General features: G+C 35.4%; 1 protein-coding gene across 11 annotated transcripts in view; it reads right to left on the bottom strand.

Moving 5' to 3' along the window:
- The window catches only part of USH2A (usherin), a 370614-nt gene that overhangs the window by 264361 nt on the left and 81292 nt on the right, over positions 1–24961 (bottom strand). For all 11 annotated transcript variants that reach the window (XR_005858133.2, XR_005858135.2, XR_005858134.2 and 8 more), the window contains exons 16-21: positions 23838–23996; positions 20298–20792; positions 18051–18323; positions 16446–16603; positions 15025–15169; positions 7163–7393 (exon numbers count right to left, since the gene is read on the bottom strand). Coding sequence is in view for 8 of the 11 variants with exons in the window: in XM_015283893.4 (XP_015139379.2) it covers positions 7163–7393; positions 15025–15169; positions 16446–16603; positions 18051–18323; positions 20298–20792; positions 23838–23996 (1461 nt within the window). In the remaining 3 variants the exon portion in view is untranslated. The remainder of the gene's footprint in view (positions 1–7162; positions 7394–15024; positions 15170–16445; positions 16604–18050; positions 18324–20297; positions 20793–23837; positions 23997–24961) is intronic.

Genomic DNA, 24961 nt, shown 5'->3' with positions numbered 1-24961 from the left:
CTTGGTCTGTGTAGCTGATCTGTTAAACTGAAAAAGGTAAGCATGAGAAATCATACAGAAAGAAGAATCTTTCTTTTTCTCGAGTGGTTACAATAAATCTTTTTTAAAATAAAAAAGATGGAAAAAGTAGATACTTGATATTGATAGAAAGTATGTCTGTGCCTAACAAAACCAGTTCATCTTAGTGAAAATATTACCCCTGTAACACTGGCAAGGTCAGCATCAGCTTGGCTTATTTGCTGCCTATGTCCCTGTTGTGCACGTTAGAAAATGTTTTAAGATGTTTTCTCATAAAGCAGCAGAGTTCACTTTGTTGTACTGGATCATTCCTTTCTCTCTAGACACAACTCCTCACTCCCTAACTTTCTTGGGATTTGGAAGGAAGGAAGAAAGGAATGTGTTTTTCAAGATGTAACTGTGAATTCATGTGAAGTAGTAGGACTAAATCCTAGCTAAAGTGTCTGTGCAAACAGTTATCAGGCAGAAAAAAGCCTGTTTCTCCTTCTTACTGAATCCAGTCACTTCATGGTAATACAGACAAATCTTTATCTTTTTTTCTTCCCCTGAATATCAAGATATGGATTCAAATTTTGTGAAGACAAGAGGAGAAAATATAAGAACTTAGCATAAAAATTAAAAGCAGGAATAAGGGGAAGTCTGCGGCAGCAACCTAGACAGAAAGGAAGCAATAAAATACATGTTTGAAGAGCTCTTCACTGCATGATTTAGTAAAACAGTCTGGAAAATGAGTGACATTATTAAAAGTTACTTGAAATATAAAGTGTGTTCCCCAAGTCAGCTAACACAGTGCTCTCTCTTCCTTTCTCTCAGCATTTGGCAGCTGGGTGTAAGAATTTCATTTGTAATAGTTTTCCCCCAGAAAAATCTCTACTTTCTTCAGTTCAGCACAATGAAATAAAAAAGGATGGTACTTATGAAGTTCAGTACAAAAGGAAAAAATGCTGACGAGAAACAAGTACATAAACCCAAACAAAAAGTTGATTTATCTTTACCTTTTCCAGTTCTATTCATTTTTTAGGGTAAGGCTGAAGAAAAAAAAATAATACCATTTGCCTTAGAGTTGTGCCTATAGATATGGGAAACCAGAAGCTGGTCAGCCTAACCTTGGTCACCAAGGACACCATGCAGTATGTCTTCATATTCATATTCAGACCATATTCAGGCACAGCACTGGGAAAAGTTAATGTGGATTTATTAGGGCCAAATTGTGCCTGAGTAGTCTGATGATTGCCTTCTATGATGTAAGGATTAACTCAAAAGCCAAAGGAGAAAGTAACCAGTGTTATATGTCTTGGTCTTAGCATGGGCTTCAGCACATTTTCAGGCATTATTCTCAGCATTAGGCTGCCTGGAGAAAGAGATGAAGAATACAGGCAGACTATAAAAGTAGGTTAAAAAACTGGCTGAACAGTAGGACTCAAGGCCTATGACAAGTGGCACAAAGCCCAGTGGGCAGCATTTCCCAGGGAGTGGTAATAGGACTAATTCTGTTTAAGAGAATACGTTAGAATGAACCCCTGCTGAAGGGAAGGAATGTACTTTCAAAAAGCTTGCACATGACGAAGAACTGATGGCTGTAGTTGACACACTGCAATTCAGAAGAATCATGACAGGCTGAAGAAACGGGCTGGTAGGAACCTTGTGAAATTCAACATAATTCCCAGATTCTTTGGCTTAATCTGAGTTTATAATCGGATATAGGTTTGGAAAACATTCTTAAAGGTCAAACAATCAATCCACTTACTCCAAAGCATAATCAGTTTTACCTAGGTTATTCCTGAGAGACGTTCATCCAACTATTCTCTAAAATCTCCTGTGCCAGAGCTTTATCTCCCACAACCATCCATTCCTTTGCTAAACTAGTAGTTCAGAAAAATTTGCTTCTGACAAGACAATCTCCCTTACTATATTTTAAGCTTATGAGTCTATTGCCTCTGTACTCACAGTTGATGGAGAAAATTTTATTCCATTCCTTTAAAGCACACAGCTTTACATAAAGACCACTATCATGTCTCCTTCTAGTCTTCATTTCTATAAATAAATAAATACATTTAGTTTTTCCTCCTATATTGCTTTTAGGGCTTCAATCTTCTCAGTTTGCTTAGTTTTCAGCCAATAACACATACCACACACTGCCTCTGGGATGTTGGAAAAGGACTGTTTATTTGGCTCCATATGCTAATGAAAATATCTGTGACTTCTACTAACTATGACATGTTTGTGCAATACTATATGGAGTGGAATTTGTCTCATATTACTGCAAAGAGTTCACTGTGATGAAGAGCTACGTGGAGATAAAATTCCTGAATGACCACAGCCATTCTCAACTCTTCTTCTCAGTTCAAAGGTAAACAATGTTTGTGCAGTGTTCCATGGCAAACTCATTAAGAAGCACCATTTCTGTCAAGATTTTCAACTCTGAGAAATATATGAGTACCTGATGCAGAATTTGGCCATAAAACCACTAGCACAGGTGTATTTTTTGTTGGAATACTCATTTTTAAGACCATTTCATGACACTAAAAGTGCCATTGTAAAGAACTCTATATGTAATGCTGAATATATGAACATCTTACCTCAAGTTATTTCCTAATCATTGCAGAGCTGAATTTGCATCATGTAGAGGTTGGCAAAGAGATCGCACTGCAGGCAAGGCATTTCCTTTTAAAGTATCCTACTGAAGTAACTTACTTCAGACAAGTTTGATTTAAAGCAAAGCCCAACATTAAGGTTTCTTTAGAGAAGACTGAATTTTTTCATATGTGAATAGTTTCCTTTTCAAAGAAGCAGCATCAAAGAGGAACCACATTAAAATAACACCAGTTAGTTCAACAGTTTTGAAAAAGCACAACGAATCTTTCACCCAATGGAAAAAAAAACACCCTATTTTACCACTAAATAAATAAAAGGCTTCCCTTCTGCATAGATGTACAGTTCTAACTCCTGAAATTGAGCTCATAGCATTTTGAGCAATGTACAACGTATGCATGGAATATTTCCTCCTGGACAGAATATGCAATATTACTTGTGAAGCCCACAACAATGACACCAAATGCTCAATTTATACTCAGTGTTTTATTTGAGAAGTAGCCTAATTCTGAGAGGTCAGAAGGAAGCTTCCACAGATTTATCTTTCTAGTCTTTGATTTCTATAGACAGTCATCTACAGTTCATAGCTGCAAATCCCAGTTTAAATCCAAAGTCGTTTGTTCAGATTTTGCTTGCTACTGAACAGAAGTTATGACATTTTTTGAGCCAAATCAAAGTCCATTTGGGATGGCATCATATTCACATTTTCATCAAATCATATGGGCACCTGTGAGGATATGATTAGTGTTTAGTGAGCAGCATCATAAGCCTAAAGCCAGTCCAACGTAATGAAATAAAAAAGGATGGCACAAGTACTGGCATATTTCTCACTAAAATAACTTCTCATCATTCATAGGCTTGTGCCTGAAGTCAAAGGATGTTATTTGACTTCTCATATTCTCTTGTTCTGTCTCGTCTGTTTCCTGTGGATGACACACAGCCCTAACCATGATCTTCAACAGACTTCCTCCACCAAAAGTCCCAAGTTTTTCCTTCAGAAGAAAATTTAAACCCACTCAAGGCTTAAAGCAAGTGCAGTTAGTAAATCTCCCTCAGTACAAAGGAAACAAAACTAACAGGCTTTTTAAAAGAAAGTTATACAAAAGGAGCTTCTTTCTTTTGTGGCAACCGAGTCACTCTACAGAGTAAACAGTTTTCATATACCTACCCCTAAAGATGACCTGAGTTTGACTTCATGGAGCCCAACAACCTTCACAGTAAAGAGATTTTTTTTCAATAACATATCCAACAGTTAGCAATTTCCATCCTTTCTAACTAAACCAAAACCAAAATCTTATCAGTTCAATCACAGACTTTCTCCCTTGTAATGGGGAAATCGAAGGAAAGATTCAAGAAGGGATACATGGCTGTACCTTAGACAGCTTAGTTGCTGTCTGGAAACTAGAAGTTCAGATGTTGCATCCCAAATATTCTGGGTTCAACCTGCAATCTTAAAGTGAGTTGCTCTTTGGGCCCAGAAGTTCTTTAGCTTTGTAAGAACTTACTCTGTCATCTACTTGCTCAATAAATTCTGCAAACTAAATGATCTTTTCACCTGTTTTTATGGGCTTAATCCAGTATACCCACTACAGAAAAGACTACTGCAGTTTTTGACACGATTTTCTATGAAGTTTAAAAAACAGCAACCCTGTTTCTGTAAGAACACAAAGTATCCACCAATATATTCAAGAGGGTGCACACCCGTTTTCTCAGAGTCTTGTTTTCAAAGAAAACGTGATGTGATCCCCTACTTCCCATGAAACAAGAAGATGAAATTGCTTATCTTCTGGAAATATTTACATGACATGAATCCTGAAGAGAAGGTAGTTCCTCAAATTAGAACCAAACATGATCCTAATCAGGACTCGTTGGCACAGTTCAGCACTGATATACCTGTTTTTACTTGATCTCTTCACACACCTCAAGTCCTGACCTTTAACCAAAGAGCAAAAAAGTAACTAAGGAATAACTTCATAAATATATTTGTTGGCTAGTTGCTGAAATTCACACAGACACATAAACACTGTAGCAGTTCAGCATGCTGTTTTCCATTGACTGTATCCAACAATCTCAGTGGATCTTACTGTGAGCTTTAGTATATCCTTGCTAGAAAGCAGATGAAGGCCCTAGGTTTCCTGCATGAAAAACTATTCTACAACTCACTAATTCATTAGCAATGAAAGCCAGGTTAACATGGCATCATGCTCATTACCTTAACCCTCAGGTGTGTTTTTTTTTGTTGTTGTTGTTGTTTTTTGTTTTTTTATCTTTCCAATAGACTCCGTCACTAGAGGAATAATACAAGTACAATTTGAATGTAAGATTTTCAGCCAATCCACAGTTCTTTAAATTCCAAGTATGTATTTCTATGCCATATATAAAAAATAAAATATTTCCCTTCACCACTAGAGAACCCATGAGACAAACAGAACTCCAGACCAACAGCTGCATTATACAAGCTGTACTGATATACCAAAGACCACAAAATAACTAGGTTGTAGAACCTTCTGGCCATTTCTAGAGCATCTTTTACATATAAACTCTTGCATTAGGTAGAATGTAAATTTCTTTGTTTAGTTAGCCTGTTGAAAATCAGGCCTAATGGAATACTCCAAATAAGAGTTCCTCTGGCAAAGTGTCTTGGAAGTACCCATCTCCTGACTGACATATACAAGCTGGCACACTTTTGTGTCAAAAATGTGAAACTCTCTCAAACTACCACCTCAAGAAGTCTTGCTCATAGTATCAGTCTGTACAATGTAACAGAATACCAGACTGAATCACTGCTTGGGTAGACAAGCACTGGGCTTTCTTGGTCATAGATAGGCATGTTAATAATCTAAGCAGAGCATCTCCCTTTTCCTCAGCACTCTCAGAGACTTACGAGGAGGATACCTGTAATTACTCATCTGGTTAAACTACTTTACTTATATTGCAGTGATAGGACTGACTAGAGCTCTAATGAGAAAAACTGTAGCTCAGCTGGTGTTTAGATCATTACAATTAATAAGAGGGAAAAAAAAAAGATAAGAGATCACTTTTTATTTTTATTTTTAACTAAGTATATGATAAAATGTGCAAACTCTGATGTCAGGAAAGCGATCTAGACATTTGGCTGAGGAAAAGAGCCCAACAGATGCTCCCATAGACACCTGCACAGAGACAGGTTTTGCAAGTCAACATGGTGTCAATATTTAACTAACACATTATCACTTGTTCTTATTACTCCACTACCAATCGAGTAAGCACCTAGCAAGAAAATAAAATGGAAATGGTCTTCAACTTTTTATTTTTTTAAACATCAGATTCACTGTGTGATCATAGACAGAGAAGGTTATTTGTGTTTTAAGCAAAAACTGGATTCATACACATACTAGCAAGTAGCAAGATATGTGTGATCCAACAAAATTTCCAAGATTATCTGTGATGATCCAGGAAATTAAGATACGTCAGCCACTGACTTTACTTCAAATCTTTGGGGTTCTTTCAGGTGTCAACAACACTGCATGCTTTTTGCAGCCTTAACTCATGGCAATCAAGTCTCAGTACCAGGCTAAGCTGTATCACTGTGCAGTAGGGCTTCAATATCACCAGCATACAATGGAACACTTGCTGCCACTGATATCCAGATTCCTTAATGGTTTTCCTTTGCTGCTCTAAGCTAATGTGTGTGTATATACCAATATATACACATGCAAACACACATTAACATATATATATACACATACATACACACACTTTTTACATAACTTTTTAAAAATAAAGAAATAAATCTTCAGCTTTGCCATTTCTTCTTATACTATTAAAAAGTCATGTTCTATGCACATTATTGTAATATTTCAGTGACAGACCACTATAGCACTTCAAACAGACAACTGGATTTATCTAGATGTTTTTCCCAGAACTGTACTGTTTATATCGTTGATTTATCCATGAAGTGAAGACAGCAAAATCTGAGAATCACGGAATACAGGAAAACTGGTCTGCAAAGATCTGAAAGACTCCCAGTTTCAAAATATATACCTAAACATAAATAGAGCAGTCCAGAAAGAGCATACACTCATACACAGAGACTGTCAGATTGGCAGTCTTTTTTCTTCCTGTGACAAAAGTATCAAAACACCACAAATGATCTGAACACAGAAAAGAGCTCATGAGTACTTGCACAACCTCAGAAATCCTCAAAAAGATATGAAATAAAACAGGCCTTAGTATTCACAGCAAATTCAGTGAGAAGTTTTGATCCCAGGTGAATAAGTCAAATCCATCTTATATTTACCACAAGGAAATGAGACAAATATGCAGCAACATTTACTATCATGTACCTCTCTATGCCTAAGGCCAAGGGAACAAATCCCGCATGTCCAATAAAGTTTTCTACAGGCTTTTTATGTGACAATCAAAATAGCCCACACATTACAAACAATCACATTATGTTGTAAATTAAAACTCACATATTTTACCACGGAAATGTTAAAAATAATGACAATAAATTGTTAAACAAATGCAGAGTATAATTGATATATTTTCTAAGTCATTTAAGCTAATTTACCTGTAAAGTAAGCATTGGCAGGAAGAGTCGAACTAGCGAATCTGTAATAACCATTTCCTGGGAAACGGACTCCTTTTGCTACTTCTGTACTCCACGTAGCTAAAGATGAATCCATCCTTTCCACCTGGTATGTCGGAGAAGGTCCATTAAGTTCTTCAGGTTCATTCCAGCTTATCTTTACCATTGTGCTATTTATTCCTTCAACATGGGGGGCACCAAATTTTCTTGGAGCTGTGCATTAAAATATATAGATATGTATATTTAGGAATTATAGGAAAAATTGTTTCTTATACGTAACAGTTTATCAAAACTATCCAGCTTCAGTTTCTAGTCCCCTTAAGAACAGACTTCCAAAGAAGCCTCGTTAGAAAAAAAGAATTCTTAATTTTTAAAGGAACTTGCTTTCAGCTTCACAAGAAGCATCTTGTGCTTCAGGCTTTGGACTATTTCTGTATTCCCCCCCGATGAGTCTCTCAAGCCATAGTCAATGGAAAACACCTATCTGTGTGACTTTCAGTGTTGGAATTGAATGTGAGACCAAAGGAAAATCTGAAAGATTAATTAAGTCTTGCTACAACTCAGCAGTACGGTGTATAACAATACAAGTATTTTATCACTAGATGAACTTGTCCTAGTCAACAGGAGCAGAACAGCTATCTAAGCTGAATAATGAAGGCCTACAAGATATTTTCTTCTTCATGACACATACACAACCTAATAAGAAATTAACATATGTTCAGAAAATTATTTAGTTCAAGAAAATGCTTGTCTCTAAACTTCTTTCCACCATCACTGATGCGCATTAAGACTCCATGCCAGATTGTTTCTGCGAGGCCATCAGTATATATAACTTTAAGGTATTACAATGGTCCTCCTACCAATAAAACCAATATGCTGATTCCATTACACAACCTGATAGATTTTGTCACTCTGTAGATGAATTATGAACAAAATAAATCTTTTTATTTCTTTTAAGTACTGTACAGTAAGCCACTGGAGGGCAGCAAGATCTGTTTTGTTAATGGCATAATGGCCATACAGGTGGAAAGGAATGGTCCAGCACTGAAACAGTAGAAGATGTCATCTGGAGAAGGAGTACAATACTTTACTATCTATTTAACCTCTACCTATCTTATCTTTCCTTTTTTTCTTCCTCTTCTTTTCATGATAAAGAAAAGGATTTTGAAACAAAACTTCATTTGTAACCAAGAAGTGAAATACAATGACAACTTGTAAAAATTATTTGTTCCCATAATGACATAGTAACGAGCAATAAACGCCTCTCAAGAACAATAAAATCTGAATTAAAATATGGGTCTTCGTAATCTGACATTACTTCACAGCACAGCATTGTATATAGTGAGATCTTTAGAGAAAAAGAAATTGCTTCATTTACAAGGAATTAACAACATCCTTTTTAAACATTAGTGCATTTCCACAATCATTTACATATTTTTCATTTTTCCTATTTGCCTGTAGCACCTTTTGTCTCTTTCCCCTCCCTTCCTCCGACTTGATAAATATTCTTCTTGGAGAAAGCAGTGAGTGGGGGAACTGGGAAGCTGCCAATGACACTATGTGCTGTAAATTCCTGCTTAGGCTTCATTTATGACTTCACAATCTAATTAGTATCTCACGCTATGTTAGAAATTTACAATGTCAAAATTGAAGTAATGCAGCGTGAGGTCATAAGCTTTCCTGCATAAGTAGGGCACAGCGCTAATGAATTGTGGTATTAATGCACAAGTTTAAATAGAAAACATGTCTTAACAATCAAAACTTCACCTTCGGAAGGATCTGGTGTACGTCAGCATTTTAAATGTGAACATAAGAGGTTAAGCCCTTCAGTTTGGCTTTGTGACGGTAAAACGGAAATGATAAAATTCATTATTTCTAAAACACATATAGCTAACACTCATGACAATAACTATATCTTCCTTTAAAGTCTAGTATTAATAAATGGCAGATAGTTGGACCATAATTATGGCATCTCTCGTACCCAAACCTGAAGCTTTTATGGGGCTTATGCAATTAACTACTTAAATGCATCGTAACACTTGCTTCTCTGACAGGGAAGTATTGATTTTTTAATCATTTTCAAGTCTCCTCCAGCACAAATAAATGTACTACAGTTACAGTTAATGCACTGTGTACACGCATTAAACACTGGCATGACAATTTATTATTTTGTGATATATGGAACAGAAGACTACCCTTTTAGAAAGTAACATTCACGCTGTAACATTAGTATTTAAACTAGAGCCTCATTAGTGCTTGAGAATTCTTGTGCATCAAGACAATGAAAGACTATACACAATACGTTACATCAGTTAAAAAAGGAAAACGTGGAAAAAAAAATTCTTCACAGGCACAGACAGCACTGAGAATAAATCCATAGCACTAGTCCAGCATGCTACTAAACACTGAAATTAAAAATATTCAAGACTAAAAGATACACTATATATTTTCCTAAAGGTGTCACTGTGGTACCTGTAGCTACTTTCTGAAAGATGAATCGACTACAGTTTTACCTACTGAATTTTTTTTAGTCACGTTCTGTTAAGACACATCTGTCAAAATAATGAGTGCACTACATTTTACTGGATTCAAAGTCACATTTTGTGTATTTTAATTATGTAGTTTTAATGTCTTGCTATATAATACATATTTAATATATTATAAAGCTAAAACAGTATTTAAAAGTCTATGATTGCTGCATGCCATTGTGTAGCACAGGGCACAAAAAAGACCAATAAAGACAGATGGTCCATACAGCTTACGTTGAAGTCATATATTTAAATATAGACGTTGCTACACAGGTCATTACAAATAAGCCTTTCCCATGTGTGCATGCACACACATGTACACAAAAATGAAGTTGGTAAGTAAAGAGCAGTTAATTTTGTTTTGTTTGAAATAATATCATTTTAGTTTTAGACTCCAAGACAGATGCCAGCATTTCACTCTGAACAGATGGTAATTCCATCTAATAGTGCATCTCTGTATTAGTAAGGTCTGTTGTGTATACAAACAGTAATAAACACTAGGTAAGGATCAAAATAAATTTTAATTGTTGACATTAAATTCTGGCAGACGCGGTTCTAAGGATACAATCCTCTTTTCTCAAGTCTGTCAGGTTTACTAATACAACTGCTAAAGCTTTCTCATTCTCTGCCAGATTCTTGTCCCAGAAATAACATATTTACAGCATGACTAAATTTAACAGGTTTACGTATGTTTGAATAACTACTACTCAGCATATTGTAGGTAGATATTTGAGGACCTTTCCACAGAATCATTCAGAATGGTAACAATACCAAAAAGAATACAATTTTTAATAATCATTCACTTGCACTCAAAATGCACACATACAAATTGAAACAGAAATTCAAGGACAAAAACATCAAGCTTGCTTTTTATCATCTTGGAGTTTTCCTTGCAGGTGAAATTACCTGCCTAGCTAGTGGGTCATCCATTTCATTTTCGCTACAGTTCAGAGGACCCTGAGATAGTCATAACATTTCTGACATGATCTTTTATTTCCCCGCACTCCACAACAGTACCAGCCATTTAAACAGTAATAGTAAAAAAAAAAATAGTACTTATGCGTATGGACAATATTTTAATTTTTGAGAAAATTCTTTATAGTCTGTTCTGGAATTCTCCCCGAAACAAAGAAATACCTCACACCCCTAACAACATCAAAAGAAAGTTTAATAACATGGCTATGCTACAGTCATATTTCTTTAAAAATAGATGTACTACACAGTATTTTTTAAAAATCGTGAAAAATATATTGCTTCCACCATATGGGACAACCAACGACTCACCAACCGATTTAAGATGCAGCATATTGAGCTGACCATATGTTACAGTGCTGTTGAATGGCTGAGTGATTCATGCCCGTCACATTCTAGTATATCAATTAAAGCTCCTTGAAGTCTGCATGATTTGTGTCTCTGTTATTAAACCCTGCTAATTCATCCCACTTACACATCTGTTATAAATCTCTAGGAGTGCTGCATGATTCATGGCAATCTGTGAGCATGGTACAGCAAATTCTTCTCCTTGTAATTAACAGTAAATTGTTTTACTGCCATGCAATGAATTTTTCAGTTATATTGCAAATGAACTCCTGAATGCACGGTTCTTTCCTAAGAACTGACTTATATCATTAGGCAATTAAAAAGTATTGCTTTGAACCAAAAGCTTTTAATCAAGAGAAGTACAACTTAAACATAGCTTAAAACCTTACAAATTTGATATAGAGGGAAAAGAACAAACTGAGCTATTTTCTGAAGTACAGTGTGTTAGGACGGGAGGAGAAACAAATAACTTCTCAGTCCCTGCTATTTTTCTGAAACTCAAAGAGTATTTTAACTACAGCTTGAACACTTGGCAAGACAACTTTGAGCAGACACTGTTTATCTCAGAAGTTACCTAAGTCATCAGTCATTACCAAATTTCTCAGATTACTTTACACTTTCCTAATTGTAAAACAGTGTCTTTATTCTTGAAATAAATAATTGGATAATTAGCCAGGCTGAATCATCAGAGGATTCCAATGCTGTTCAAGTGTACTTGTCAAAGGTGAAGCAAATTCATTCCAGCTTTGCCTCTGCAGCTTTCTGAAGAGGCTTTGATTTTTTTTCCCCGTTACATTCTTGGCAGCAGCCTCAAATTCATGAGTCCATACATCAAGTCAGTAGTTTAACAACAAATGAAATTAAATTCAAAGAAGGGAAACTAATTGAAGGACAGCAACAAAAGTGTTTGGTAATGTGCTTTTTAATATGGCATGCCACATTTGCATGATAATTTTTCCTTTTTAGCATGGAGCAGAAAGTGACTAGCTTAATGAGGGATTATTCAAGACAGGAATGAACAAAATGCATTCATAACTAAGAACAAAGATTGTATTATGAAACGGAAACAGGCAACTGCCGAGAAGTAACTGGATGATTGGTTTATGCATTATGAATAAAAAGGTAGAAAAATATTTATATTAGTATTCACTAATGACTATATATACAAGATTGTTGTAATTAAAATTATAAATTAACATATTAAGAGTGCTTGTTTAATCACTTTGGGTCCTATTCACAATGAAGAGACTTATGTACATGCATGCAAAACAATCTGTGTTTTCAGGCCAGCAGCAAACGGCCCTCGCATTTCTCTTCTGGAACAAAGGAAAATATACATTACTAATTACCTGTTTAATGGGCATTTGTGATTTTAAAATTGAGGCATAGCATTTTGTAGACAAGTAGTCTACAACAGGCATAAACAAATGCTATATTGCCATGACAAATGGGTTGAGGCTTTTGAAAGGGGCTTGCTCTGGACCTTATTCATGAATGAAAAAAAATGGACAAATTACTCAGATTAAAAGGGTAATCAAAAAGAAAATGACATCAAGGAGTGCAAGACAGCCCAGAAAGCCCATCAGCATCATTACCCCAGTAAACCCAGAGGCAACTCCAAAGCCACCAATACAACTGCTTGAGAAGTCTGCCAAGAAGCCAGATGCAGCTGGTGCTGGAAAAATATCTTCTACAAATTAGCTTCTGAACCCTATAATTGCCATCAAAAGCAAAGGATCACTAATACAATGTGCTGGGGTAAATGGCAGCAATCACAAAGCCATACTTTGTTTCTAAAAAAAAAATTTAAATGAATTTGAAAAAAAAAATGAAGAAGGGCAAAGGAAAGACGAACTTAATTACAAGAAATAAGCTCAGTCACACAGTAGTTAATGAAACATAGCTGTATAGATTGTTTAAGGCACACTTTGGCAGATACAGAGAAGGGCAGGATAAGCAGTAGTACTGGGTCCAAGCACTTGCATGGCTAATTCCGTCCTGCTGAAATGTTCTAAATTAATGGGAATAAAAAAGTGCTTATCCACCTGGCTGAAAAATTCAGAAAACGTCTGTCCATCTTTTTGTCATGGTAAATGCTACAAAGACTAATGCAAATAATAACTTTATGCAAACACATTATCAAAAAAATCACTGCTAAGGGAACATGTCTTTCACCAGTACCAGTAGGTGTAATTTTATTGATTTCAAGGTAACAGCTCAGAATCTTCAGAACTATGGAATATGCATCTTAGTTTAATATTTAAGTCTGATCAAGAAAGTTTAAGTATGATTTGAGACTTGTGAAGCCAACTATACATGTATTCGTGACTGAACACACCAAAAAGGTTCTATTACTGTCCTGTCACCTTCTCTTTGTGTAGCAAGGATGGGTTAATTCCCTTCTTCCATTATCTTGACATACTTACTTAGATTTTTCATCCTATACAACACTACATTGAAACACTGATCTACCAATGTTCCTTGCCATCCTAGGAGCCTGTCATGAACCAGGTATTTCTGTGTAAATTCTTTTATTGATCACACTTCGTTCCTATTTATTTTCCTGGTTCCATTTGTGCTTGTGAATGCTTCCATTTAGCTTTATTATAAAATAACTTAATTAGTACAAATTCTATTTTGTTTACTTAACACTCTCCCTCTCCTCACATTCTTCTGGATCAAATGTTATCTTTTACAACCATTTACAAATATCATGACTGTACATACTAGTAAAAGGGAATTTTTTTTTGTCAAACTGACAGATGCAAGCACGTATGGCTGATTTTAACTTTCTTTTTCACTCTCCTCCTGCTAAGCTACTCATGAGATATCCCCAGTACAGACAACTATACTGAACCATGTTAGAAAGGATCTGCTTGTTAAAATAATTCAGAAGGAAACAATCAATTTAAGTTTACTCCAAAAGGCTTCTCACTAAAAGATCAGTGTACTGTTACTGCTGCTCCTGTAATCTGCAGAAGTCTCTTTATCTTTTACATTCTATCTCAAAACCTTAGTACGCTTCCCCAGCCTTTTTGTTTCCAGCTATTTATTGGCATTGTTTCTGTTGTGATTATAATCACAACAACCATATGACAGCTACACTAAATACTAAACTGCAAATGGTAATGTTGTGAAAGTAATTGGTGTGTTTTAAATGCTTAAAAGGAAACCACAATGTTAAGTAGTCAGCAGGTAAGTCACCAGCATGACCTAACAACTTCTCTCTCAAAAACTTCTTGATCCTTGGACACAATGTCAATCTCTTCCTCAAAGTAAATGCAAGCTTCCTTCCTCTCTGTTCTGTATGAATGCTTATTTTATTCTGAATTTGTAGGAAGTTAGTACACTAGAAACCCCAGTGTGTCTGAAATTAGTTCAGAAACTGAAATTCTTTTAGGTTGCACAGCCACAGGTATGCAGCTCATTAAGTATCATTTCCTTGGAGAAGAATGTACATACATATCTGCAAGATATCTTAAATTTCAGAGGTTACATAAGCATTTTAAAAAGAGCAGACCTGCAATTTTGGCACACAGATATGCTATGTAGCTATGTTAGTCATGCACAAAAATCGTACAACTCATTCTTTGTGAGTTAAGCAAGGCATCACGTAGTACGTATATTTCGCATGCCTTGTTATGCAAATGAGACAGATTAAAAATACAACATCAGAAACGAATGAATGAGTTCAGCAACACTTATGTACAGCTACAGCTTAATTAAATAGGTTAACATAGATATCCGTATGTATATATAACTTGCAGTTGAGAGAGTAGCACACATATCCTATTGCCATAATATAATAATGTACCTCAAATGTTTGTTGAAAATATTTTGTTTTTAATCTGAGAAGATAAACAAATAATAACTAGGGAAGTCACTATGTATTAATAAAACATCTATTCCCATCACTTTGCATCAGACTATGATCATCTAAATGTTATTAAGAAACTGCATGTCAGATTTGCACTTAGATATAAATAGTTTCCTTACCAGCTGCCAAAGTTTGCCCCATTCCTGGCTCACTGGTAACACAACCAATTTGATTGCAGAGAGTAATAGTGAAGTTGTATGTCCTGTAAGGTTTTAATCCTGTTGCTATATAAGAAAGTTCATGAGCCTCAGCTATGTGTAAAACCTGCCAAGCAAAGAAATTAGAAGGTAACAGCTGGTTAATAATATCAGTGAATATGAAGGAAAATAAGATATTTGTCTCTGAATTTGCAGATTCCTTCATTTGTATGTGGAAAAGTTTGCAAAGACCAATTGAGGGAAAGGGTTATTTTGGAAAATCTTAACAAGCTAGGATTTAAACGATAATACTTCCCATCACACTGTTTTATGAGGTGATAAGACAGGTCCTAAGTAGATAAATGAGGAAACAAAGTTATTGCCTCGTAAAACTGTGTGGTGGTGCAGTTATCACTACAAACTGTACAGATACAACCCTGGTGACAGAGGATGACACTATGAAGTGGTGAAATCTGACCAAGCACCAAATGACATAGTTAAGAGACACTGGGAGGAATGGGAATAACTAATGCCTACAAACCTTTGAATCTGCTTCATTTGAATTATTTCAAGTTATTAGTTACAGGGAAAGTATGTAAGATGTTATATCTTGGATAACTTATTTATTGGATGATTATTTACGTGAAAAATCTTGCTAACCTGAGATCAGAAGCAATTCATCATTATGTACTTTATCAGCAGCTGTAAAAGTAAGATAATGTAATGCAACCCCCATTTGATAGACAAGCTGGGGCCAAACTGTGTTACCGCTGAAAGCTGAAATTCAGTTCTGAGCTTGGAAGTATAATTTCAGAGCATCAGTTTCACTCCTACACTCTCATCATATAAGATGTTTCTTTGTTCAATCCTCAGCTTTTAGCTTACTATTACTGCTGTGGTATTTGTTTTTCAAATCCAGTCACTCAAAAATAACAAGATTATAATAGCTAAACAAATGGTTTTAAAATAAATTTTTTCCGCTATTTTAGGTTTCCCCAAAGAATTTCCCCCCCCCTTTTTTTTTTTTTTATACAGAGACCCAGACAGTTATCTTTTTAATGTAAGAACAGACTCCTCAAAACAATGACTTTAAGCATTTTAGCAAATGTAGCAATATAAGAAAGTCAGACCTTGCAAAGATAAAGGTGAATATTGCTCAGACTGATCCCTCATAATTTTGTATCTCAATCACAGTGATAACAAATCATCTCAGGAATATAACTTTAAACCCAGGAGTAATGTATAACATCACAAAGCAGTCAAGATAATTTGAGAGGTGAAAAACTTACATCAGTGTATATACCTAAAAATCAGGAAAATAAGTCAGGAAAACACCAAGGAGAACACCAAACTTTATCATTTCTCCCGTTACCATGTACTAAAAACTTATTGTAAAATCATACCTGGGAAAATGTTGGCAAGAACCTTTGTTCAGTCATCAAACTGATGCTGTATCCCATCACTTCTCCTCTTGATAAATTATCTTCAGGTTTTTTCCATGATACATTGAGGGAATATGGGGAAAGAGGGAATACTGATGGAGATGGCATGAATACTGGGGCTGAAATAAAATTAATACAATAGCATGTATAAAATAACACAAATTGTAATGCAACATTTCAAACCATATTTGTAAAACATCATTTCAGGCAGTCTTTTCCAATCAAATCCCTTTTTAAGCATATTTTCAAGTCTAACTGGAATTTTCTTATTATTTTAATAGACATTAAAAGTACATCATTCCCCTCTTTTCCACTCTGGCCACAAATGCAGAAGAAAATTCTGCCTATGTCTTCAAAGAAACGCTAATAGACACTCCAGTCCCAAACCCTTCAGCAGGAAAGTAAGTACATAGAAATGAAAAAGTCTTGAACAAAAAACTTCATGCAACCTGGGAAAAAACTGATAAAAGCAAAAAGTGTTCAATACTTCAGCATCTTAAAAGCTATTTTGTTTGCTAGGCCAGTTTGAAATTAACATGTCTCTCACTTCCTACAAAACAGTTCCCTTGTCTTCCATAGCTGAATCTGTAAAAGGATTGTTTGCACTGCAGTTAAATCCCCACCTGATTACTTTGTAATAATAGGATACCAACTCGCAGCACTTCTGTTACGTACAAACAACCACACTAATGGACCTCTTCCCAAACACAATTTAACACTTTTATAACATATAGTATTTAAGAACAGATAAGCACAAAGATTCATTCCAAAAGGGGAATTAGTTTAGCCAACTCTTCTTCAGGAGTGAATGACTGAGGACACGATTTTCACGCTTTTGGCAAACAAAAGAAACAATCATGTAATGGAAATACTTAATTGCAAAACAGAGGCCATATCAGGCTAAAGAAGTTAGATTTCTGATCTAAAAGCTGAAATAAGTAGCTGTTATTTCAGAATAATAATTCAAATGGCAAATTGTTTTGAAAATTTGATAAAAGGGGTTACGATAAGAGTTGCTGTACAATGATTCTCAAAATTTCTCAAAAATAAATGGCTCATGTTACAATAGTTGGCCTCCATACAGGCTTATGAAAAGCTTCAAGTATTATACTCCTGAAAACTGTTTTCTAAGTTATCAAATCCTCCTTTCAGGAAAACTCAGTTGAAGATCCTTCCTGGACAACATTCCTGATTCGTAACAACTGTTAGTACATTAGAAACAGGTTGGTTCTGTCACAGATGCCTTTCTCCTCTTACAGTCATACAAAAAACTGGGAAAACGGCAAAGAATTCAAACACCGCTTGGTAGATTTTGCATCTTGCAGAAATTCTCAAGTAACATTTTTAAGAATAGGACTTTATGTTGAACAAAATGTTTTTTTGCTAAATATGCTGGGTTATGAGATAAATTGACTTTTGTTTTAACTAGGTTAAAAAGAAGTTTTCTCTATTTTAATCACTCCTGAACATGTTTTGATAAAAAAAAAAAAGCACCAGACTTTACAGATACATTCTAATGTATTTTTTCCTTTAAATTTTAGTGAACAAACTTAAACCAAAACTTACCAGCTTCTGCTGTTCGTCCTGACATCCAATCTGAAGATACGCTACCTGCCATGTTTACTGCTAACACATAAAATTCATACTCTGTGAATGGCTCAAGGTCAGAAACTGTGGTACTGGTCTGTGGTGGAGCTAAGGCATTTTCATTAGCAGACTCCAAAACTGGCTGAGGGCTGAGCCAGCCACTGCTTTGGAAAACACGAATTTCAGGAGGAGGTTGGTCATCAAATGGTTTTAATTTTTTTCTCATATAAAGTTCATATCTTATAATTATACCTAGTAGAAGAAAAAGAAAGAAAAAAAAATCATCATAGAATCACAGAATGGCCTGGGCTGAAAAAGACCTCAAGAGATCACCTAGTTTCAACCCCCCTGCCATGGACAGGGTTGCCAGCCACTAGACCAGGCTGCCCAGAGCCACATCCAGCCTGGCCTTGAATGCCTCCAGGGATGGGGCATCCACAACCTCCTTGGGTCACCTGTTCCAGTGTGCCACCACCCTCTGAGACAAAAACTTTCTCCTAATATCTAACCTAAACCTCCCCTGTCTTAGTTTAAAACCATCCCAACTGGTCCTATCACTGTCAACCAATGTAAACAGTCATTCCCCCTCCTGTTTATGAATAAAGAAACAAACAAACAAAAAAAAGCATTCAATCTGTTTCGGGAGTGCAACTAAAATAACAACACTGGTACATTTAAAGTCCTAACAATTAAAGAGTTAATATCATAAAACTTATACCATAAAATGTCTTACAGAATAAATCACGTACATAAACCTCTGTGATTTATCAGCCAAATGCTCACTTCAGCATTTCTTGAATTAAGCTAATTTCTCTTTCATACAGTTAGGGCATTTGATAATAAACACCTGAACTAAGAGGACATTTTTTATTTTTTTAATTTATTCTTTTTTATGTAACAGATAGGAATTTTGAGTGACAGTTAAATGTCAATCTTTCAGAATCAGCTACTGAATAGCCCATTTCCATCAGAGTAAACCTTTTACACTCCTTTGGAAAAAACAAAAAACAAAAAATCTTCTTCACTGTGCTATGAAGAGATACATGACCTCAGCTGGATCTTGGAAGCAGCCTGGCTCCAACAACAGAGTGCAAGAAAGTTGAGTAGAGATTTTCAAAATAAAAAAAGAGACATAATGAAGTCAGGAGATAGATAATTTCTGTACTATATTCATCCATTTAATCTGAGAGGTGGTTTAGGAGAAAAAAAGTTCTCCCCTGTCTTTTGCAAAGTCCCACAAATCTAACCCAAAGTCAAAAGAAATGTAAAAGGATTGCTTAAAACTTCCTGTGCAGGCCATTGTACACAAATAAAGGCTGTGAAGGAAAGCATATATCTCTCATGATTTATGTTAAGATGCAAGTATTCACAGCAATTTTCAAGACCTGTATAGTAAGAATAGCCTCTCTAAATACTTAGAAGCATTCCTGTGCAGGCATTCTCCCTGTCTAACCTGGTAACAGCTGGCAAGTAAGATATTTGAAGAGCTCCCCATTCTGCTCATTTTGTGAATAAAGAAATACATTCATTTTGTGAAGATACAAAAATGTTTGTTTTAGCATGTATAAATATCTGTGCCTGTAAATGCAAGTTCACAAAATTCAATTGCACATATATTGAAAGATAAAGTGTTTACTAATAAATCTGTGGCATCACAAAAGTATCCTACAACATCTGTGTTCTCAGATTCAAAAACCTAAAATATTATTAGGCAAGTTAGACCAGCAACTCTTGGCAAAGGCCTAATCCCTAACAAAGTTACATTGGTAATAGAATTAGTTACTACACATGACGGATGGTTTTAAAGCAGACTTCTCTGTTAATCCTTAGGTTTTTTTTCATAACTATTGCCTGCTTATTTATGCTTTATATGGCAATATTGTCACATCTGTCTGAACCCAGCAATCTGGCAAATTAGGAAAAAATTAATTTTACTGTAGTTGTTTAACTATAAATGTGATTTTTTGTTGCAGCAGATGCCACTAAGGGCTACATCCTGGATCCAACACATTTAGTTGGAGGTTTGGACTCCAAAATAAAAAAACAACAACAAAAAAACAGACTCCAAAAATACATTTAGTGGCATCAGACAGGTAAATTCAGATGATGCTTTACCTTATTCTCAGTTTATGTCACACAGATAAGAATAGTCTAACCAGATCTACAAACATAGACAGTCTTTCTTTGCACATATCTTTGACTTATGAAAATAAATATATGGCCTACCATTTGGCTTCTCAGGTGCTGACCATTCCACAGACAGTTCTGTAGAGCTGATGTTTTCTATCACCGGTGGTTTCAGACCTTCTGGAGGAGCCTGTGCAGTAATTACTGTCACTGGCTGGCTTTCTAAGCAACCTCCACTAGTACAAGCTTGTACAGAAAAAACATACTTTGTAAATGGCATGAGATTCCAAATAATTGCTGAAGTTTCTAAGCCTTCATACTGGCCACAAGGCTGAAGATCAACCAAGACAGTACATGTCAAAATGTATTTCTCTATGGGCCCAGAGTCATTGGAGGGGGCTGTCCAGTAAAGTAAAGCAGAGTGGTGACTAACAGGAAAGACAGGATTTAAATGCAAGCTTCCCGTAGGTGTCCCAGACTTTGTTCTGTATGTCACCGAGGCACTTCTAGTAAAACCATGTATATTGCTGGCTTGGACGTAGTAGGAATAGAAGGTATATGGAGATAAAGCGGTATCGATGAAGGTATGAGTACCTAAAACAAACAGGTGAGAAAAAAATTTTCAGTCTAGAACAAAAATAAATCTTACTTTACATACTTAAAGTCTCTCCAGCAAGCTCAAGGTGTAAGATATTTCTGCATGTTTGCGTGCTCTGCTTGAGCTCTCTATGATCGTTGTAACTTCTCAACTTCTGATTTTAATATTCCACTGCACACAGGCATCACTAGAGAAATAATTTTTCCACAGAATTTCTCCTAGTTCCTGCTTTAATCATGAACACAATTAATACATTTATCCTAGTACTTGTTTGCTTGGGAATAATTCTTCAAAATATAAATCAGCACTAATATTAACAGAGCCGATATAGAAACAGAAAACAAAACCATTCTGTGAATTTTTACACCTTTGTTTTTGATTTATTTTATAGCATTAAGACCAAATCTTTCACCTTTCTCTGCTTTCTCTTCCTTACTTCTAAAATAGCGCTTAACATTTCATTTGTAAAGCACTTGATCTTAGATAAAAAAAGAAACAGAAGTGCAAATAATTATTTAAAAGGTATAATCTGAAGCCTGTATTTACCTTCCTCACTCTCCGTTACTCTAGATAAGCTTTATAGAAGTCATGACCACGAATATCTCCTGAGCATGACACAGAAGCATTTATGCATCTTGGTCTATGTCCAGCCACAGCATGATATGAATTTCTACATGATTAATACCATCCATGGTTTTGCTTCAATAAATAGTAAACAGTGAGCAATTGGCTACATGCTAAAGCATGAATGCTTTTAAACTTCTTCAAAGCGGACACAGCTATTTTTAAGTCCTCTCTGTAGATCTGCACTGGCAAAGACAGTCCTGTGTACAACTTCATGACAATCAGAAAATAATTTGTATTGTTAACTATTCAAACCACAGTGCAAAAGCAGCAGTGTCAGCCCAGTAATTGTTCACAGTGCTTCAGCAGCACAGAGCGATCACAAAACTTATCACTGGAGTTCAGCAGTAAAGGGATGAGGCAATTTCTGATACTTTAGGCAAGTTTCCAAAATGGCCCCAGCAGCAGTAGTAGTGGTTACTGCGATATCTGTGTGCATTGCAAGACTTTGAATTGAAACTGGCAAGATTATTCAGTGCTGATCAGCAAGTAATCACCACCTGGTAAACTTTATGTCAACAGAAATACAGGCTAGATAAAACTGGATAAAAACCAAAAAAATATATATATATATTGAAGGTTCTACATTTCTCAGGCAAATAACCTGCTATCTACTTAGCAATATTTGTAAGTAATTAGGATCAGTGTGATTTGGAGTTAGAACCAAAAGTAACTTTGCTTTTCAGCCACATTTTAGAGGAAGAATTTCACATTATCCATAAGACAGATTGTTATATCCTAAGCCTCTGGTTTCTGAGAGAAGTTAGCAAAACACTGTTTTAATTGGTCATTCTGCAATACTGTCAACACAATCTTCAGGCTAATTTAGAAGATTATTCTTGATTTTCCATGCAAAGTACAATGTTTCTATAAAACTCTCTTTTGGTTATAAAATACTCTTTGTCCAGATGCACTCACAGGGCATTTCATAGGCATTACAAATGCTATGCTACACTGAGAAAAAAAAGTAAAAAGTAAAACAAACAAAAACAAAAACAAACAATCAAAAAAACCCAACAATATCAATAGTTCTGATGGCATTAACAAAATATTTTATAGTATTCAAATACCAGCAGATGACTTCACATCATTAATAAGACGGATTGCCAGAAAATGTAAAAAAAAAAAAAAAAATCCTTTTAAATCAAACCATTGTTTACACAAATTAAAAGTTTTGTTACATAGAAACATGCTCATCTCATTCATTATCCAGCTAAGCACATTCAAAATTTTTTACTCTCGATAAAGTGCAGTTATGAATTAACATCATCAACAATGTACTCTGAGTTTCAAGTACATTACAGAGCAGAGATTTATGACAAAATATAATTTTGAAATGTCTTCGTATTTTTACTCTATTTATATTAAAGGAGTTGACATATTTTCTATTAGCTCTACCAACTTTTTGTAACAATTCTTTCTATCCTGTCACTTGATCCTATCCATGCATTTCTCATCTTTCTTCACAGCGTTGTACTACAGCGTCCAAAGTCAAGCATAAGCCACACAGTAATCAATTGTAACAAAACGGAATAAACCAGAACATAAAACAAACAAGCAAGCAGACAGAAGAAAACATTTTGTAAACCAAATGATTTGTCCTTCCACTGAAAAAGAATCTACTTTCCCCCTTCGTCATAGGGTAAGTATCAATACTGAGAAACACTCAACTTCTTTAAAGCACTAATGCTCCACTGGAAGGAAAATGCAACAAAAAAGCTGCAAACTGGGAAATCAAAGTCTAGCTATATTAAAACACACCCTGTCCTTTTAAAAAGCACTTGTATGCAGTATTACATAAAAACAGGATCCAAATCCATCTCCTTTTCTTTGATAAGAGGATCAATACTATCACAAAATGGCCTTTCCAGTTATGACAGAGTGCCAAATCCTTGAGGATTGCCTTCTGAGGATCCCTTTGCAAGCCTCAACATGAGAGAAGTGGTGCTGCAAAAGGCAAATCAGGAGCTACACTGATAGCTCAACAGAAGGTGCTAAAAGTTAGACCACAAAAAGCTTTCCTAATCTGTTAACAGTTTAAAACCAGGAGGATGAAAAAAATAAAGGAGTTTAAGCATTTTATGGGCACTTCCATTCACTCTAATTCTTTATTCAGGATTTTAGCAGTGCCTCTCTTAGATTTTGGAGCCTGTGCATTTTTGCACAGAATGCTTTTAGTAAGTTCGTTCATTTAGATTGAAAAGTAAAAAAAAAAATTATCATGTTTTGTGTGACTCACTTTGCTGATTTTAGACCAGAGTGCTCATTTCCTTCAAGGAAAAATAATAAAGAACAACCAACTAAAGAAAGACAGAGTAATGTATTCAAAACAAAACAAAAAAAGGTAATGACAAAGCAGAAACAAGAAAAGTTATACATACACTTAACGCAATACATGTGTACACACAGAAACTTACTGTAAGGGTAGTAGTCTTCAGCTGTATAAATTTTGGCCTCATCCCTGTACAACAGGTAAATAAGGCGGTTAGAATTTGGAGAGTCAGGGGAATTCCATGAGAGACTGATAGCAGAGGAATTAAGAACTTCTCCTGTAGGAGGCGGTTGCTGGAACGGAGCTAGAACACACATACAAAAACAGAGTATTTAACGATGCAGGTAATCAACAGCCACACAAATAAGTAACGACGTAAAGAAAGTGGTATATAACAAACAAATGGCAACTACAAATAATTCCTACCTATTCCTACCTCCAAATTAAAGCAAATACACCATAATTTTCCAGACACTCTTCTTTTTTTTTTTCTTGTTTCTTTTTTTAATATGTTTCAAAATCTCCATAAGGAGGAACATACCTTTGTTTATCTAGGTTTTTTGTTTGTTTGTTTGTTTTAAGGATTAATTCCATTTTAGTAAAGGCCAGGAATAAATGTCTTCTAATAGAATAGAAATAGAATCTCTAACTAAGTACATATTTTACTGAAGTGTTACAATAAGCCTATCTAATTAAATGACATAAAACAATGGGGCAAATTGTGAAGGTTAAGGCAATTCACTTCTATTTATTTCAATGAAATTTAAATCAATGAGAGTGAGGCATCTTAACATTTTAAGAAATAGGCTTGAGATTCTTATTTACCAAAATATTACTCTAGCATCTCTATTAACTTTGGAAAAAGTGCTACTTAATTGCACTATTACCAATTGTATGGGAACTGTTGAATCACGGCCTGAACCTCTGATTGACCACCTGAGGTGAGCACTGAGTCAATTCCAGGTGCAATTCCACCTGAGTGACTGGAGGACCCCATTTAAGGGCTGACTCCCAACTAGGAAGGATCTCTATCTGGAGATCACTCTTCTTGGAGCCCTTCTGCGAGCCCAGGACATGGGTAAGCTCTTTATTTTATTACTCCTTTGTAACCTGATAATCTCTCTGGTCCTATACCTGCATACCTATTTACCTTACAATCTGTATACCTGTTTACCATACAATCAATAAAGAGAAAAACAAGCCTGGGATTAACTGCCCAAAAGTCTCACACAATTAGAAAGAGAAATAAAAGTTTATCCTATGTCAACA

This window comes from Gallus gallus, chromosome 3, assembly GCF_016699485.2.
Source record: "Gallus gallus isolate bGalGal1 chromosome 3, bGalGal1.mat.broiler.GRCg7b, whole genome shotgun sequence".
NCBI lineage: Eukaryota > Metazoa > Chordata > Aves > Galliformes > Phasianidae > Gallus > Gallus gallus.
This window is presented reverse-complemented; position numbering and strand designations above follow the sequence as displayed.